The 17,408-nt window shown below is 46.4% G+C and overlaps 1 protein-coding gene across 5 annotated transcripts in view; it reads left to right on the top strand.

The window, feature by feature from the left end:
- Positions 1-17,408, top strand: part of RGS6 (regulator of G protein signaling 6) — a 560,209-nt gene that overhangs the window by 475,463 nt on the left and 67,338 nt on the right. For 3 of the 5 annotated variants that reach the window (XM_047795885.1, XM_047795882.1, XM_047795884.1), the window contains exons 8-12: positions 264-340; positions 3,151-3,232; positions 5,143-5,217; positions 6,672-6,770; positions 7,859-7,920. In XM_047795885.1, coding sequence (XP_047651841.1) covers positions 264-340; positions 3,151-3,232; positions 5,143-5,217; positions 6,672-6,770; positions 7,859-7,920 — 395 coding nt within the window. The remainder of the gene's footprint in view (positions 1-263; positions 341-3,150; positions 3,233-5,142; positions 5,218-6,671; positions 6,771-7,858; positions 7,921-17,408) is intronic. The other 2 variants (XM_047795886.1, XM_047795883.1) reach the window with 1 other exon arrangement.

The following is a 17,408-nucleotide window of genomic DNA, read 5'->3' on the forward strand; positions in this document are numbered from 1 at the left end:
TAAAACACACAAAAAGAGAGGAATCAGGGGAGCCACAGAGGCTTCAGACTGAACAGGTGCATAAATGAATATTAATAGTTCTGCCCTGTACAGCAGGGTCTGGTGCAAAGTCAAATTGGGCTCATGTCCAGTGGATTTAAAGGGGGGCCCTGCTGTTTTCCTGGGAGTAACCAAAATAGATGGCTGCCTTGTAATAAGCATAGGTGTCGATGTGCAAGCTTACAATGATTAATGCCGTCTTGTTGATTTTCATTTCTCATTAGGAAAACTTAGCAAGACTCCAGAGGGCTTTTGCAAGGAAGTGGGAATTCATCTTTATGCAAGCAGAAGCACAAGTAAAGTAAGTGAACTTAACAGAGACCTTTGCAAAGAGAAAAAGACTCTCTGGGAGTTCCCTGGTGGCGCCGTGGGTAAAGGATCTGGCATTGTCACTGCTGTGGCTCCGGTCACCCAGGGCTGCACCATCTCAGGCTGTGTGGGTGACCTTGTGGTGTGCGTTCAATCCCTGACCAGGAACTTCCCCATCCCACAGGTGTGGCTGCGGGGAAAAAACAAACAAACAAACAAACAAACAAACAAACAAAAGACTCTTTGGAATTTAGAGGTGCTGTAAGAGTGGGGTTTCCTTCTGTGGCCAGCCAGCTGTAGTTAGTCACTGTGTCTCTCATGACAGCAACTGAGCAGACATCAAGGTCAGGATGGATAAGTTGCGATTCTGCCAGCCATGGCACTCTAAAATAATTTCAAAAGTGCGTGTTCCAACAGGTAATGGCATGACCTGCTGGAACACGCACTTTCCTCCCAAACGGAGCACTCTGGTTCTAAGAAGATGTACCTAATCCCCCAGGAGATTTCCAGATTTTCTTCTGTGCTTGGAGGCTAGAAAACATCATACCCATTTTTACCTGCTGGTCCAGACATTTCCTCTTCAGAGGAGAACATACTGAAGTCTTATAGGAGGCCAGCCCCTGTACCATATCCTCCCAGGGCGGGGCTTCAAAACCAATCAGCAATTAGGCACAGACGTCAGACATTTGGAGTCCAAAATGTCAGATCGTCACTGATACAACTAGTATAACATGATTTTGGATCTGTGACCACAGATCTTTACCCTGAAGTTAAACTCGCCCATCCTGGGCAGAGCTGGGTGAGGGCAGGACCTCCCCAACCCTCACCCCTCAGGGCAGAGTTGAGCCCTGGAAGTGGACTGCACACAGAGAACAGATGTCCTGAGAGCGGACTGGCCCAGACAGGACCCAGAAGGACCGACCTCAGCTTTCACAATTTCTTCTTTTAAATCTGCCAGCAAGTTAGGTCAACAAGAGATGAAAGGAGGAGACAAGCTGGAGGGTTTTTCCCTCCCAGGGAGGAGAGTGGAAATTCCTTCCTCTCTAAGGAAACAAGAGAAGAAGGCAGTAAGTGTCCCCTGGGCCATAAATACGGTGTCAGCCGCACCGCTTTGACTGTGGGAAATGGACTTGCGCAGGTGGGCTTCTCTCTTGTCCTTTCCGGCAGTGGCCTCTGATTCAGCTGCCGTGTTCACAGAGAAATGCTACAGAAGGGATGGGAAAGGGATGCTGAGCTGGGAGGGGGCGAAGGCCTTTTCTCTGGGCACTGCTGGCACCTGAGCAGCCCCCATGGGTCCTCAGAAGACCCCTGCACACTCCGGGCAGCATTGTAGCCCATCGCATCTCAGGCTGTGTGGGTGACCTTGTGGGTCATAGCTAGAAATGACTTGAGGTCACTGGGCCCAGTGGGCTGCATGGTATCATCACTCTCCCCCTCCCTCTGCAGTCTCTGCCCCCCACCTGTGAACCCACACACCTGCCCACCACCCTCGTTCTCCCAGCAGCCCCCGAGGGGGCTGGGCAGCAGGCACCGGATGCTAAGCTGCAGCAGGAGGATCCCTGGCCCCTGAGGAAGGAACAATCGAGAGGGTGGGTGAGAAAGAGGCTGGACTGAGCCAGTGCCCTCAGAAGCCACCAGGAAGCAAAGAGGGGGGCTCATTTACAGTTGCAGGATCACACAGCACTGCACGATATGAAAGGAGGGGAAAGTGTCACTTTGTACACATACAGTATTTCTCAATTAATTTTGTGATGAACTCTGTGATTACATTGTAATGGTGGGCCATTTAAGTACACAATAATTATCAGAAAAATCACAGAGTTGTTATGGGTTTATTTCCATCCAGTAAAGTATTCCCAGGAGAGCCAAGAACCAGAAGTTACATGGCAATTAATCTGAGTTACATTTACTTAGAGAGAAAATATGAAGTGATAGGGGCTTTATTTTATAAGGCTCTGATCTGATCAAACATAAAGAACCTGCCCACCTTGCAGTTTGTCCCCCATGCCCACCCCTAGCTGAGGCCAGTCGTATTTGCCTTCTGGAACTTGTCACACCACTAGGGCTATTACACTGTCCTTCAAAAGCCAGATGGTTTAAGTGACTTTTAAAGCACACAACTGCAGCCTTTGGAAGACATTTCTACTGACTCTGACTCTAAAGCAAACTCTCCAATTCGAGGATAAAGCACTGCCAGCCTATGGTTGTAGTCCTGCCCATAATTCAAATACACAGTATCGGATTTGATGGGGAGCATGGCAACAGCTAATTCAGTGCTCAGTAATTCAAATCTTTTTTTTTTTTTTTCTTTTTTGGCCGCCCAGAGGCGTATGGAGTTCCTGGACCAGGGATCAGATCTGAGCCACAGTTGTGACTTACGTTGCCGCTGTGGCAACAAGGGATCCCTAACCCGCTGTGCTAGGCCAGGGATCAAACCTGTGTCCCAGCATTCCAGAGAGGCTGCCAATCCCATTGCGCCACAGCGGGAACCCCTCCAAATCTTAATACTTCAAATGCACCCTTGCATTCTTGAACCCTCCTTAGGCTCACCCTGTTCATTATACATATTCGGTACTCGGCAAACTAGCCAGACAAGCTCTCTTATGATGTGTGGGCTTCTTGAGGTTTCCTTGAGAGAACTGTACACCCATATTGCACAGCTCTGCAGAGAGCAGGGACCACACAGGTGCCAAGAGCCCTGCGCACACTGAGCTTCTAAAAACAAGAGCACAGAGCTGGCACGTGGACCACAAGGAAAAACAGACTCAAAAGCCTCTGATCTCCCTTGTTTTACTCTTTCAGGATTGATCGGAAAAAGGACAAGACAGAAAGGAAAATTTTGGATAGTCAAGAACGGGCTTTTTGGGATGTCCACAGGCCAGTGGTGAGAAAGCTCTCCTTGGTTCTTTAAATTTTTAAGTTTTCTCTCTTCCTTCGCTTAAAAGAAAAGACTGTCTTTAGCCACCAGGAGTCTCACTTTTAAGAAAACTGCTAAGCTTTGTGAAATTAGTGTTGCCATTCATTCACATAACCTCAGTAGATTTTCTGGAATGTATGTCGGTTCCACTTTTCTTTTGCTTTGTTTTGTTTTTGTTTTTGTTTTTGTTTTTTGTTTTTGTCTCTTTAGGGCCACACCCGCAGCATATGGAGGTTCCCAGGCTATGGGTAGAATTGGAGTTGTAGCTGCCGACCTACACCACAGCAAAGCAACGCTGGATCCTTAACACACTGAGCAAGGCTAGGGATCGAACCCGTGTCCTCATGGATACTAGTCGAGTTTGTTAACCACCGAGCCACAACGGGAACTCCAGTTCCACCTTTTAAAAGTTATCCATCCACAAACATACAGAATTGGAAATGGGGGAGCTGTGGGAATTCCATCTGGGGAGCTTTGGACCCCCAAGGTTTAGAGCCCTAAAATAAGGAATTTCCATTTCTACTGTCATTCAGTTCTAAATCTTAGAATATTCTCTTTCGAAGGCAACCAGTTGCTGTAACTCATGGGAATTGTGTTCTATAAAGCCACCGAGAACACTGAATCAGCAGATGCTGAGCCATTATCCTGGGAGAAATAAAGGATTAGGTTCCTCCAAGTGTCTGGTCACATTTTCATCAACGAGTGAATACATAACCTTGTTTAAAGTGTGTTTCAGTTTAAAGAAACCTTACTTAATATATTTGGTTGATCGCCAATATTGAACTTGCAGCCGGTGGCACTATAGCCCAGGCCTGGATGGAGCTTATCTCATACACCTACTCTCTCCATAAGACGGCACATCACAGCCACCCTGCACGTAGGAGCACTGGGCAGCACCTCAGCACTAGGCTTGGGGGCCATTTTAAACCACAACAAAACACAAAAATGTGTAAAACGTGGTGCTAAATAAACTGTGAAAAGGACGCTTGTTTACAGCATGAGGTGAAACAGGAAGGCAGAGTGTTACCTTGTTCGACCTCACCAGGAACACACCCACAGGGCAACTCCACACTTGCTGCTCTGCACACGTCCACTAATGACAGATAATGAGGTTTAAGACATTTCTAATTTCATATTATTAAAACAAATCTTGCATTTTTCCTCCCGAAACAGAACTCAAATGAATACACTATGTCAGCCTTCCTCAAGCCTGATTAAAATCAAAACCAGGAGTTCCCCTTGTGTCTCAGTGGTTAACGAACCCAACTAATATCCATGAGGACTTGAGTTTGATCCCCTGGCCTCACTCAGTGGGTTAAGGATCCAGTGTTGCCGTGAACTGTGGTGTAGGTTGCACACGTGGCTCAGATCCTGCATGGCTGTGGCTGTGGTGTAGGCTGGCAGCTACAGCTCCAAGTCTACCTCTAGCTTGGGTACCTCCATATGCTGCAGGTGCAGCCCTGAAAAGACCACAAATTTTAAATAAATAAAATAAAAGCAAAACATAATAAAAATAATACTTCTCCATCCTGATATTGGAGTGTTTTTAGATGGTTAGATATGTGAAATAACAAGGACTATGATTGCAGCCATCTGCCACTTTGAATGAATGTTCTCCTATAAACTGTACCCTATACCCTCTACCTGTCATCCTTAGATAGAATGAGGTAAGCTGTTGGATTTCATATGAGAGCTCTGTGAAGGGACGCCTATTGAGGATGAAACATCTTTGTAAAAAAAAAAATTGCATGGCAAAATGGAGATAATCAGGTATCATCTGTAATGGGAAAGAAAAGGATGGGTTCTGAGGGTGTCATCTGAGCCTAGTTGGAAGGTATGATTTTCGCTTAGTAATGTGTATGATTCGTTTTTCTCAGCCAGGCTGTGTGAACACAACAGAAATGGATATCCGAAAATGTCGACGTCTGAAGAACCCGCAAAAGGTTAAAAAGGTTCGCTAGTTTGGCGGAATTAAAAATTCTTGATGGGAATCACCCCTCCATTTCTGGTACCGCTCAAGTAACAATTTGTGATGTGTAATTCTTCCCCATTTGGTCCTTTAAAACCATTTCATTCATTCATTCTACAAATATTTATGCAAAGTCTGGCGTGAGCTTGGCATTCTTCTGGCTGTGGAAACACAGTGGCGAGTCCTCTAAAGCTCACAGCCTGGTAGGCATGAGGCAAGGCAGCAGGCAACAGTGAAAAGTCCGGGATGGTTCGGGAACGCCAGGAGGGGGCGCCAGACTGGAGGCTTCCTGAAGGTTTCCATAGCTGGCTCAAGGGGGCTGAGAGAGCAGAGGGGTAAGCAGCAGGTGACTCTGGGGAAGCTGAGATGAAAGGAAATAGAAGAAACGAAACGTAAGGAAATCCCACAGGTGAAGGCCAACGTGGTACTTTGACGCAAATGAAAGTATTTTAGTCACAGCTAGATTACCCAAAGTTATCACCGTCTTGCCCAACTGCAAATGAATGATCCAGTGGTTATTTGTGTTTCATTGAATCAGAGGGGCAGTGGTGCACTCTCATTGATGTATGTACCATGACATATATATCAACTTCTTGAATTTACTTACCTATTTTGTTCTTCATTGAGATATTGATTCCCACTGTATTATACTTTGTGATTAGTCTGAAAATGTCCTCACTTAATCTTTAAAAGTCCCCTAATTCTATCCCACGTCCACCCTGTCTGAGCCTTTCTTGACTTTATAGATTTTAGCTATAAATTGCATATCCTTCAGGGTTTTCTTTCTTTCCCAGGACAAAGATTGTCTTTAATCTGTCTCTAATTACTGGAATAGATTAAAATGTAGCCATAGCTGTGAGCTTGTGGAAAAACTAAGTCCAGAAAACTGGGTAGCATGGAAGGAAAAAGTCTGAAGCCCTGCCCTCTCAGGTTTGTACCAGATGGACATGTCATCTGCTGACCAACAGAAAATCGACAGAGGCTCTTGTGTGTGTGATCTCCCACAGTTGTTCTTAAACTTTCTTGTGTCCCAGAATCGCCTGGAGCATTTCATAAAAGTGCAGGTTCCCAAACCCCACCTACAAAGATTCTGCTTCAGTAGGTCTGTGGGAGAGCTCAGCCATGTGCCTCTTTACCAAGGACCCACGATAATTCTTTCCACATGGTCAATGGACCACATTTGAAGAAACAGGGATATACAAGGAGACCATTTCCGATCCATAAAAGGAAGGATTTTCTCATGGTGGCAACCCAGAGATGGGACCAGTTGTCTCAAGAGGCAGAATTCCCATCCTTGGAGAAATTTAAGCAGAGGCTGATCCCTTATTGTCAGGATGTCATAGAGGAAGCATCAGAGAAGTGCTTAGACGAGCTGACCCGTTGGGCCCCCTTCAATTCCGAGGGATGCATGATTCCATATTCTTGTTTCTTCTCTAGTCAGTGTATGGCGTGACTGAGGAATCCCAGTCACAAAGCCCAGTGCACATCCCCAGCCAGCCCACCAGGAAGACGACGAAAGAGGACGTCCGGAAACAGGTGAAGGCACTGGCTACTTCGCTCTCAGGAGGGGATGTGGGCAGTGTGGAAACTTTCTGAGTGTTTACCTCTGAAGGCCCAGTGAGCTTGGAGTTCTTGGAAAGCACAGCGGAACCCAGCTGTGGGTCACGCAAACCTTTGAGAACCATGTGTGAATAATTCACGGAGGCTGGAGAGGGAAAATTCTCCAGTTACTTCAATCGTTGTCAGTAAAGGACAAAAATGAGTCACCCCAATACCAGGGCCTGACTGCGGTAGTCAGGTTTCCCACCAGACCCCGTGAGAACTGGAGGGTCCTTGAAACCGTGCTGTGCCTCCAGGGGAAGCCAGCTTAGGACCACCAACTTCATTGCTCCAATTCAAAAGGAGAGTTGGCGAATAAAGCAAGCCCTCCTCCCAAAGCCATTTCATCATTGTTTGGTTCCCTGTCATCATCCTTCATGACGAGGCGTTAACTGGTCAACCCAGGGGTCAGCGTACAGTGGCTAATTATATCACTCCTTTCCTGGGGTTCAGTGGTAATGATGTGACTTCAAGGTCTACTCTTCATATTGTGCTTTACTGGCTTCTGGGGGGCACCCAAAAGGGTAAATTGTGAGGTGCCTGCTCTTGACAAGTTTATTATTGGCTGGGGGAAAGGAAACAGGTGTATGCAAAATAACTACTTAATGATTCTAATCAAGTACTCCAAGCATGTGAGGGTGATATAGAGGTGAAAGCTGGGTAGAAGATCACTGGAGATTAGTTAAACCAAATATTTATGGTGTGTGTGTTCCCTCCATGCTGTTGCTAAGCTTTGTAGAACATATATCACCCTTAAGTTTGCAATCACTTTTGGGAATCAAGACTTAAGCTATAACACAATACAGGAGAACGTGAAACATAGGCTAAATTGTAGCGTGCATGTTTCCTAAATGTGATAGGAATTTCCAAAAGAGCAAACTGGTTGCTGGAGTGTAAAATTGGAGGGCTAGAGAAGTCTGTCCAGAGGAGGTGTTTGGGTCTTGATGGAAATATAAGATCTGGGTTCTTGAGGTGAAAGGAAAAAATTTTTCTAGTTTGGTCTTAACACTTCTGTCTTTCTCCAGATAACATTTTTGAATGCACAGATTGACAGACATTGTTTAAAAATGTCCAAAGTGGCTGAAAGGTATGTTTCCCCTTGGTAAGATGACTACTTTCTTCTAATTTAACAAAGGAGAAATGCAATAGGGCTGTGGCTAACAAGTGTGTGCCAAGAAGCAGATCATACTCACTTTGTATACTGATGGGTGATAAAACCACAGGCTCTGTGTGAGTACAGCTAAGATAGCAGACCTCCTTTGAACGATGCCAAGAAATACTCTGTTGTAGTTCCCGTTGTGGCTCAGAAGTAACATGCCCGACTAGTTCCATCCCTGGCCTCACTCAGTGGGTTAAGGATCTGGTGTTGCCATGAGCTCTGGTATAGGTCGAAGATGTGGCTCGGATCCCACATTGCTGTGGCTGTGGTGTAGGCCGACAGCTGCAACTCTGATTCAGTACCCCATCCTGGGAATTTCCATATGCCACACCTGTGGCCCTAAAAGCAAAAAAGGAGGGAAGGAAGGAAAAAGAAAAGGAAAGGAAAGGAAAAGAAAAGAAAAAGGAAATATTCTGTTGCTAAAGCTCTTCCAGGAGTGGCCCCAGGGACCTTGTCAATCAAGGAAGAATGTCCTTAAAAGCTACATAATGCACTTTTCCCTGCAGCCTCTTGATTAATTCAAATAGAATTGCTCCTTTTTTAGCTATAAAATGCCCAGATTCACTTTATAGGGGGAAAGAAATTATGTGTGCCCCTTGAGGTGCTGACTGTGCAAACAGGAGGGGACTGGACCGTCGGGAGGCGTCCACCTCCACCATCAACCACCGATCTGCATTGAATCAGCTGTAAGGAAATAGCTGCCCCCCAGCCTGGCTTCCACAGGAGCGTTTGCACTACAATCTGCACCAGTAGCTGATTCCACTCGGCTCGCGGGAGGCTCAATTTTGTCAACTAAACAGTCTGTTTTTGAACTCTCAGTGAAGAGGGGAGACCACTTGGGGAGTCTGCATGGAATAAATCTGAGCAGCCAGCCCCAAACCGACAGTTTATTCATCCATATGCTACTGGATACTAGTCAAAGCAATGACTAATATCTGAAGGATCAAGGACTGAAGCCAGGTCTTGGTATTTCTTGGCTGTCACAGTAAAGAGGGTCCTTTAAGCCTGCCTCACACAGAGGGCTGGCATGTGCTGAGCTAGCAAGCCTTTCTCTGCTGACCTCTGGGTTGAGCCACATCTTCCTTCTAAATAAACAACAACAAACTGAGGCAAAGAAAATTCCTCCCCAAACCCCCAAATGGAATTCACACGTTGCCCTCAGGTGGCCAAGGACATCCATAGATATGGGCTCATCTCTTTGATGGCATCTTGTATCTATGCCAGGACTTCTCAAGCATGTCATGACTGACATTCTGGGCTGAATACTTCTGTGTTGGAGGAGGCTGTCCTGTGGCATCCTTGAACTCCACCCACTTGATTCCAAAGCCCTACCTCACAGTTAGGACAACCCAAAATGCCTCCAGACATTGCCAGATGTCCCCCAACAGGAAGCAAAATCAACCTCATTGAGAATACGTGATGCACGTGCTTGAGAAGTTCACCATGGCCAGAGCTCACCTCATGTCTAGACAAGTGTTCTGGCATCATGGTTTTAGCCTGGGAGATGGGGAGCCACCTTGCCCCACTTTCATCATTAGGGCTTTCAGAGTACCAGGCTCAAAAGTTGCTTTTTAGATCTGTGTTTGCCTTTGTGGGAAAAGAGTGCTTGTGAGTGGAAAATCTTGACTCCATTGGTATCATAGCCTATGAGGAACTACAAGCTTCTTTTCTGGGAAAATGGGATGGAAATGGCTGTCCTGGTATAACATGAAGGTCACAGCTAGCAATATCTGGCCTTGGAAGGACTCTTTTAGAGTTTGAAATCCTAGGAGAGCATGGGTGTGGGAGCGTCTTTCCTCGGGTCTGGTTACTAGGGTCCGTGGATTTGAGCGTGTCATCCGCAGCAGGGGTGGAGATGAGAATGGAGATTCCCAAGCAGCCATGGTGCTAGAGAATTGGATTCAGTGGGTCCAAGTGGATCCGAGGAACCTGCATTTTAAAAAAATTTTTTATTATTATTTTTAATAGTTATTTCCCCAATACAATTTTTTTCTACTATACAGCATGGTGACCCAGTTACACATGCATGTACACATTCTATTTTCTCACATTATCATCCTCCATCATAAGCGACTAGACATAGTTCCCAGTGCTACACAGCAGGATCTCATTGCTAATCCATTCCAAAGGCAATAGTTTGCATCTTTTAAACCCCAAGCTCCCCATCCACCCCACTCCCTCCCCCTCCCCCTTGACAACCACAAGTCTGTTCTCCAATTCCATGCTTTTCTTTTCTGTGGAAAGGTTCATTTGTGCCCTATCTTCAATTCCACATAGAAGTGATATCCTATGGTATCTGTCTTTCTCTTTCTGACTTATTCACTCAGTAGGAGAGTCTCTAGTTCCATCCATGTTGCTACAAATGGCATTATGTCGTTCTTCTTTATGGCTGGGTAGTAGTCCGTTGTGTATATATACCACATCTTCCTAATGCGATTGTCTGTCGACGGACGTTTGGGTTGTTTCCATGTCTTGGCTGTTGTGAATAGTGCTGCAATGAACATGCGGGTGGCGTGTGTCTTTTTCAAGGAAAGTTTTGTCCAGATATATGCCCAAGAGTGGGACTGCTGGGTCATATGGTAATTCTATGTATAGATTTCTAAGATGCCTCCATACTGATCTCCATAGCGGTTGTACCAGCTTACATTCCCACCAACAGAGCAGGAGGGCCAAGGAACCTGCATTTTTAATAGCAGTGGACTGGCCAAGTCTCTGAGGATTTGGGGAAGCCACAACCCACCCCTCACAGTGACCTGGAAGCTCGCATCAGAAGGGACACCCAACTTGGTCTTATCTTTGGGGTGTCGGGAAAGGCCAGTGCGCGAGGGAGGCCAACCTACCTGGCAGGTGTGCTGAAGCGGGAAAGGAGACAGCCCTGGTGGGGGAGGGGAGCCTGGCCTCTGCCTGTTGTTTGTTTGTTTACATGCAGCCAGGGAGGGACCCCACCTGGTCTAATTAGGCTTGAGAGGCTGCTCACGCCGAAGAGATTATTCATTCCAGCCCTCCACTCCTCACTCTCCAGCTTGAAGCTTTCAGGAGCCTCCGCCCAGCAGAGACTGGATTTTACTCCCAGCAGCAATAACTGGCAACTTTTCAATGTGACATAAGGGTTTTTCATTACAGCCACAAGGAAACCCCCAGACAGTGGAGGAGGGAGAGGAGATGGGAGACGGGTGTTAGTGGGAGATAAAGCAGCCTTGGTCTGTCAGCAGCTCTGCAGGGGTGGGGACAGGGAGGTGGTACAGGCAGCTGGCCTTGGCTGCGACCAATCTGCTTGCCAGAGGTGGAAGCTGTGCTGTCTCAGGTGGACCCGCGTTCCCTGGACCTGCTCCAGGTGACAGAGGTCGTAGCCAGAAGCCATCAGGCAAAGGACTGCAGCCCCCTGAGAACAGGTGCGTGTCGTTTTTCACTTAGTTCCCTGAGAACTCATATTAGGGAGAGACAGGAGGGCTGGTGATCATAAGGGCCCAGTTCTAAAAAGACACGCGTCAAGGCTGGGTCAAAAGGTCCCAGACCCAACTGGGAAGAGAAAAAGGAAACTTTGCGAACCAAAGAGGCAGAACAGAACAATTTAGAGGATGGGTGTGGAGCCAGCCATCTATGTTGGGATCCTGTCTCTGCCACTTTCTAACTCTGTGACTTCAGGCAAGGTGCTTCACCTCTCTGTGCCTCTGTTCCACCTATTTAAAGGGGAGAAAGCAGTGGTACTTCACTGCTTTCATGAATTAATCCAGTGGTGAGGGCTTAATCCAGTCCTTGGCACTCACAGCACATGCAATGAATGCAAACGATTATTATTTTCTGATGTGGTATTTAATGGTGCTTTGGAAAGGAGCAGAATTCAGGTGCATGAGATGGAATGAACCGGGTGGGTGGTGTTCGGAGGAACAGAGGGCAGGCTAAGGAAGGAGGCTGGCCCCACAAATGGCAGTTTTTGAGCTAATGCACTTCTTCCCACCCTCTCTCTTTTCCATCTCCGGCACAGAGAACCCTAGGGGCTGCTGAAGGCTGGCTCTGCAGTCCGCAATCTGTGTCTCCCCTTGGCTGCTTCCTGTGCCACCACTAATCCAGTACCTTTGAGGAGGGAGGAGCCATACAAAAGAGGCTGGCTTTCCTCTACAGATTTTCTTGGGTCATCCCGATTTCAACTATTCTGTCTCCTTGGCCCCATGAGTGGTCAGGTGTGCCTGAAATGCCAATACATTTCCTGGAAGCAGTACCCAAGCCTGTCTGAAGCGTCACCCAATTTTTGCTTCGGAAAGTATGGTCCCTGCACACACAAATGAAAGTTCCAGATAAAAAAAGGTTTGACACCTTGAGCTCTTCATTTAACTCTTTTGAATGAGAATCTTTCTTAAACATGGCTCATGCTCTTGCCTTCTTAAAGAAAGGACACTGCGTTTCAGTTAAGTTTTCTGGATAACTCAGGGTCAGTGTTCTTATATTGGGCTCTAAGACTCTGTCAGTGATCTGGGTCTTATCAAGTGCTACAGAATGTTTCACTTTCTTTAAATGGCCCCAGACCATTATGTTCTTTGAATATCTGTTTCTGCTTTTTAGTTGCTGGCTTGTTTTCTTACTCCTGTCAGCATCACTTGTCTCCAGAAGCCTTTCTTCTTTTCAAAACAGCTCCCATTTCCAACCTGTAGCAGACCAGGTGTATCTGTCAGCTATTGCTGACAGTAATAAATCACCTCAAAATATAGTATCTTCAAACAATAGGCATTTACCACTGCTCACATGCCTGTGCGCCAATCTGCGTGCTTGCGTGTCTATGTACATGTCTTTGTACACATATCTGTGTCCACTGGGTCCCTTTGTGTCTCTGTACCTTCCTGGATTGGGTTGGCAACTCTGCTGATCTGACCTAAGCTCTCTCACATATTTGGTTCAGCTGCTTTCGGGTAACCTCAGCTGGGCTCCAATTGGCAGGGTCTCCCACCTTCCAGCAGGCTTGTTTGATGTCTTCACATGGGAATAGCAGGATTCCAAGAAAGAGCAGAAGCAGGCACAGCTTCTTGAGGCTTAGAACCGGCACTCTGTCATTTCTGCTGTGTTTTATTGATGAAAGCAAGTCACGAGCCCAGACCAGATTCAATGGCTGGGGAATTACACTCCATTTTTTAAAACTGATCTACTACACCAGGAAATCAAATAATCAAGTTCCTTTAGCCTCAGTCCTAAAGCAAGAGCAAAGAGTCTTTCATGATGTGTGCTCTTCCAAATAATAGGCAATGAGCCTTGGGGCGCAGAGTTTATTGCATTATAGACTCTGTTCAGAGACCCTCTTGGTCACTTATCTTGCCTATGTTTCCTCAATCGTTGAAGTTGCCAGATAGATGAGCTCTTACTTTTCTTTGCAAGAGTCCTCAAGGGAGTCCCTTTTTATCCCCCCAAGCCTTACAGCACTGGACAAACCAACTTTGAGAATGCAAACATCTACACCTTTTTGTTCCAGATTGTCTGCAAAGTCCCTATATTTGGCTACATTTCCCCAGAGACCCCACTGCACCCTCAGTGGCACTGAGCTCCGCCCCGGCACTGCATGGATCACATCACACTGCTCCACACGGAGAGATGGTGCTGTGTCACTTTATATCTGCTCCTGGACTTGGCTTGTTCTGACCCCGTCCCAGCCACGTGCGTGTCACAGCCAACTGGCGAATTGATTTTTTACTGTCACCTTGTTTGCCCACGTCTGAGATCACTGCTGCTCCCTGAAATTGGAGCTGGTTCCTCAGCTTCCTGACCCTCTGTGATCATGAAATGTAATTAATGAGATGATATAAGACAGCAGGGGACCACATACCCTAAGAGTCTATTAAAAACTTGCTAGGGTGATAGAAGTCTGTGAACTTCATGTCTAATGATAGTTCCAGGGGAGGGAAAAAAAAAGGGCTCAGGAGGTCATTTTGACTTTGCTTTTATATGATTTCAGAAACCACAGGGCCTTTGCCTCTCCTTTCTCCCAGCCTGTGGTAGGTGATAGAAAAGAAACCATCAGAGGTAATATCATAGCCAGGGTGACTGTATCCAGACCAAGATCTAGAAGAGGCAAGATACCTGGCCTGGCATATGCTTTTCTTTCTGAGAGGCTAAGTTCACCTTCAGGTCCTTTCCTTCACCCTGAGTTTCTCCACTGCATGTATTTTCTCAGGGGGACCCATAATTAAAGCATTCTTTATATTCTCTCTCGTCCCCTTTTTTTTGCAACATGGAGGAAAAAAATAGATGAATGAATTAATGAGAACCCAACTTTCTTCTTTCTTGTCTGCAATGCTGCTCTGCTTTTCATTCCCTTCCTAATCAGATCTTCTTCTTCCCGGTTCCCGTTTGTGCCTCATCATGTAGACACGGCACATACCAAAGGGGCTGCAGACACACTCTGCTATTCACGCCCTCATATTCAGCCTCCAGGTTTCCTTCCCACTGAGAGCCTCCGATTCTCTAAGGGACACAGTAGCACATTTGTGTCGTATTTCTGAAGAAGGAATGATGGTCACTATCCTATAAGGCTTTCTATTCCATACTTTTGTTTCTCTTGAATAATCGTTTCCCACAATGACAGTGGACATCCCTCACTGTCCATTTTCCCTGGAGCCTAACAGTTATCGTCCCATCTTCTCCCTCACCTGATTGGTAAATCAATATAAATTCCATTATAGGGAGTTCCCGTCGTGGCGCAGTGGTTAACGAATCCGACTAGGAACCATGAGGTTGCAGGTTCGATCCCTGCCCTTGCTCAGTGGGTCAAGGTTCCGGCGTTGCTGTGAGCTGTGGTGTAGGTGTAGGTCGCAGACGCGGCTCGGATCCTGCGTTGCTGTGGCTCTGGCGTAGGCTGGCAGCTACAGCTCTGATTCGACCCCTAGCCCGGGAACCTCCATATGCCGCAGGAGCGGCCCAAGAAATGGCAAAAAAAAAAAAAAAAAAAAAGACAAAAAAAAATTCCATTATATATTTCACTCTTGGGATTCTGCGTAGAGAAAAAACTCAGTCTTCCTTTTCTTGTGGTTTTGTTTTTTTTTTGTTTGTTTGTTTTTGTTTTTGTCACACCTGCAGCAGGCAAAAGTTCCAGGACCAGGGAGCAAACTTGTGCCACAGCAATGACCCCCACCACAGCTGTGGCAACAGCAAATCCTTAACCCATTGCACCACCAGGGAACTCCCTCCTGTGTTTCTTCTTTATTCTCACACTGGTATACTCACAGCATTTCCGATACCAAATATGTGGGGATTTTTCCCACACCAGGCCATTCTCTGACACCAGCTGGGTGTCCTACAGTTCTAACACTGTCTACCTGGAGGTAGTGTCAGATTCCACAAGTTAGATGGCTCCCAACCTGCTTCAGATGCCCGTCATAGCAGGTCCTCAGGTTACCCACAGCTCTGGCTGACGTGGCTACAAACGAGTGGTTCCCATGACCCCCATCCTTGGGTTTGATTAATCTGTGGAATGCCTCACAGAATTCAGGTAAACACTTGCTTTCACTTCCCATTTTATTAAAGGATATGATAACGGATACAGATAAACAGCCAGACGAAGAGGTACACAGGGTAAGGTCTGAAAGGGTCCTGAGAGCAGAGCTTCTGCCTCTGTGGAGTTGGGGTGCGTCCCCCTCCCCATGTGGATGTGTTCACCAACCTGGAAGCCCTCTGAACTCCATGCTGTTGGGATCTGCGGAGGCTGCCTCCTGTACACAGGATCAATTGTTAACTCCATTTCCAGCCGTGCTCCCCTCTCCAGAGAATGGGGGCTGGGACTAAGGATTCTAAGCTTCTAATCATGGCTTGGTCTTTCTGGTGACCAGCCCCCAACGAGGAGCCCACCCAGAGAGGCATCATTAGAAAAGGACATTCCTATCACGCAGGAATCTATGAGTTTCAGAGACTGGGGTTAAAAAAAAAAATTGTATTTTCTATTATTTCATAGATTCCTTCCTAGGCACCCTCAGCTCATGATGGACAGCATCTCTTCTTCCGCTCTCTCACCCATCATACTTTTTTTGTCAAACTCTATACCATTTGCAGAAAAATTGAGTCTTTTGTTGGTGGTGTTAAGGAAGAGAGGATGAATTCTAAAATATTTTTCTCAAGATTTTTCAAGTGGGTGGGTGAAAGTTTTCTAACTTCCCTTCTATTACTTCTTTCCTCCTCAGGTTTATCAAAAGTAGATCTTAATTAGCCATCTAAATTGGAAAGGTATCAATAGCCCCCCATTCTATGTAATATGTTTAGATAATAACTCCCCTGAAACACAGTATATAGTTAGAAGCTGTGACTTTGCTGTTAGCTCAGTGCCATCACCTTCCTGTGACCCGGAGAGCTGTTCACTATTTCATGACGCCAGTAGGTGCTGAATAATGCAGCTGAATGACTGGCTGACCACAGGCTATATCCCCGGCCGCCATGTGGCAAAATTTTGCCACTTACCATAAGAAGAAGAGCAGCAATAGGCACACAAAACAGCCAGCCCCAGACTGCCACCTGAGAACTGTTTCAAAGTACCCGACAACAGTGGATAACACATTCACTAGCGATTGGTACATCTGCATCTTCTAATGATGTGATGGATTTGTCATTTTAAAATAACAAAACCATATACTGATCAAGAGGCAGGGATAAGGGGACCAGGATGTTAAAACTGCTTAATGTAGAGTTCCCATTGTGGTTCAGTGGGTAAAGGACCAGACATAGCGTCCATGAAGTTGCAGCTTCAATTCCTGGCCTTGCTCTGTGGGTTAAGGATTTGGTGTTGATGCAAGCTGTGGCTTAGGTCACAGATGAGGCTCAGATCTGGTGTTGCTGTGGCTATGGTATAGGCTGGTGGCTGCAGCTTTCATTCATCTCCTAGCCCAGGAACTTCCACATGCTGCAGGTGCAGCCCTAAACACACACAAACACACACACACACACGTGCAACACAAAAAACCCCGCTTGGTGAGAAATACTGTTCATAATGGACCGTTTCTGGATTTCCTATGTTTATTTCATCTTTTTCCCCATCTCCTCCTGAAATAGTTCAGGCTGCCATAACAAAACACCACAGTCTGTGAGGCTTTAACAACATATATTTATCTTCTCACAATTCTGGAAGCTGGAAGTCCATGATCAAGGTGTGAATGGGGCTGGTTTCTGGTGCGACCTCTCTTCCTGGCTTGCAGACGGCCACCTTCTTGCTGGGCCCTCACATGGCCTTTGCTCTGTGCATGCACAGAAGACAAAGAGCTCTGGTATCGCTTCCTCTTCTTATAAAGACAGTCCTATCAGACTAGGGGTCCACTCTTATGACCTCATTTAACCTTAATTATCTTCTTAAAGACCCAGCCTCCAAAAATAGTATGTTGGAGGCAAGGTCTCAGACATATGAAATTTAGGAGTGGGGGAGACACAATTCAGTCTATAACACCTCCCAGTTC

Source organism: Phacochoerus africanus, chromosome 9 (genome assembly GCF_016906955.1).
Source record: "Phacochoerus africanus isolate WHEZ1 chromosome 9, ROS_Pafr_v1, whole genome shotgun sequence".
In the NCBI taxonomy this organism is placed as follows: Eukaryota; Metazoa; Chordata; class Mammalia; order Artiodactyla; family Suidae; genus Phacochoerus; species Phacochoerus africanus.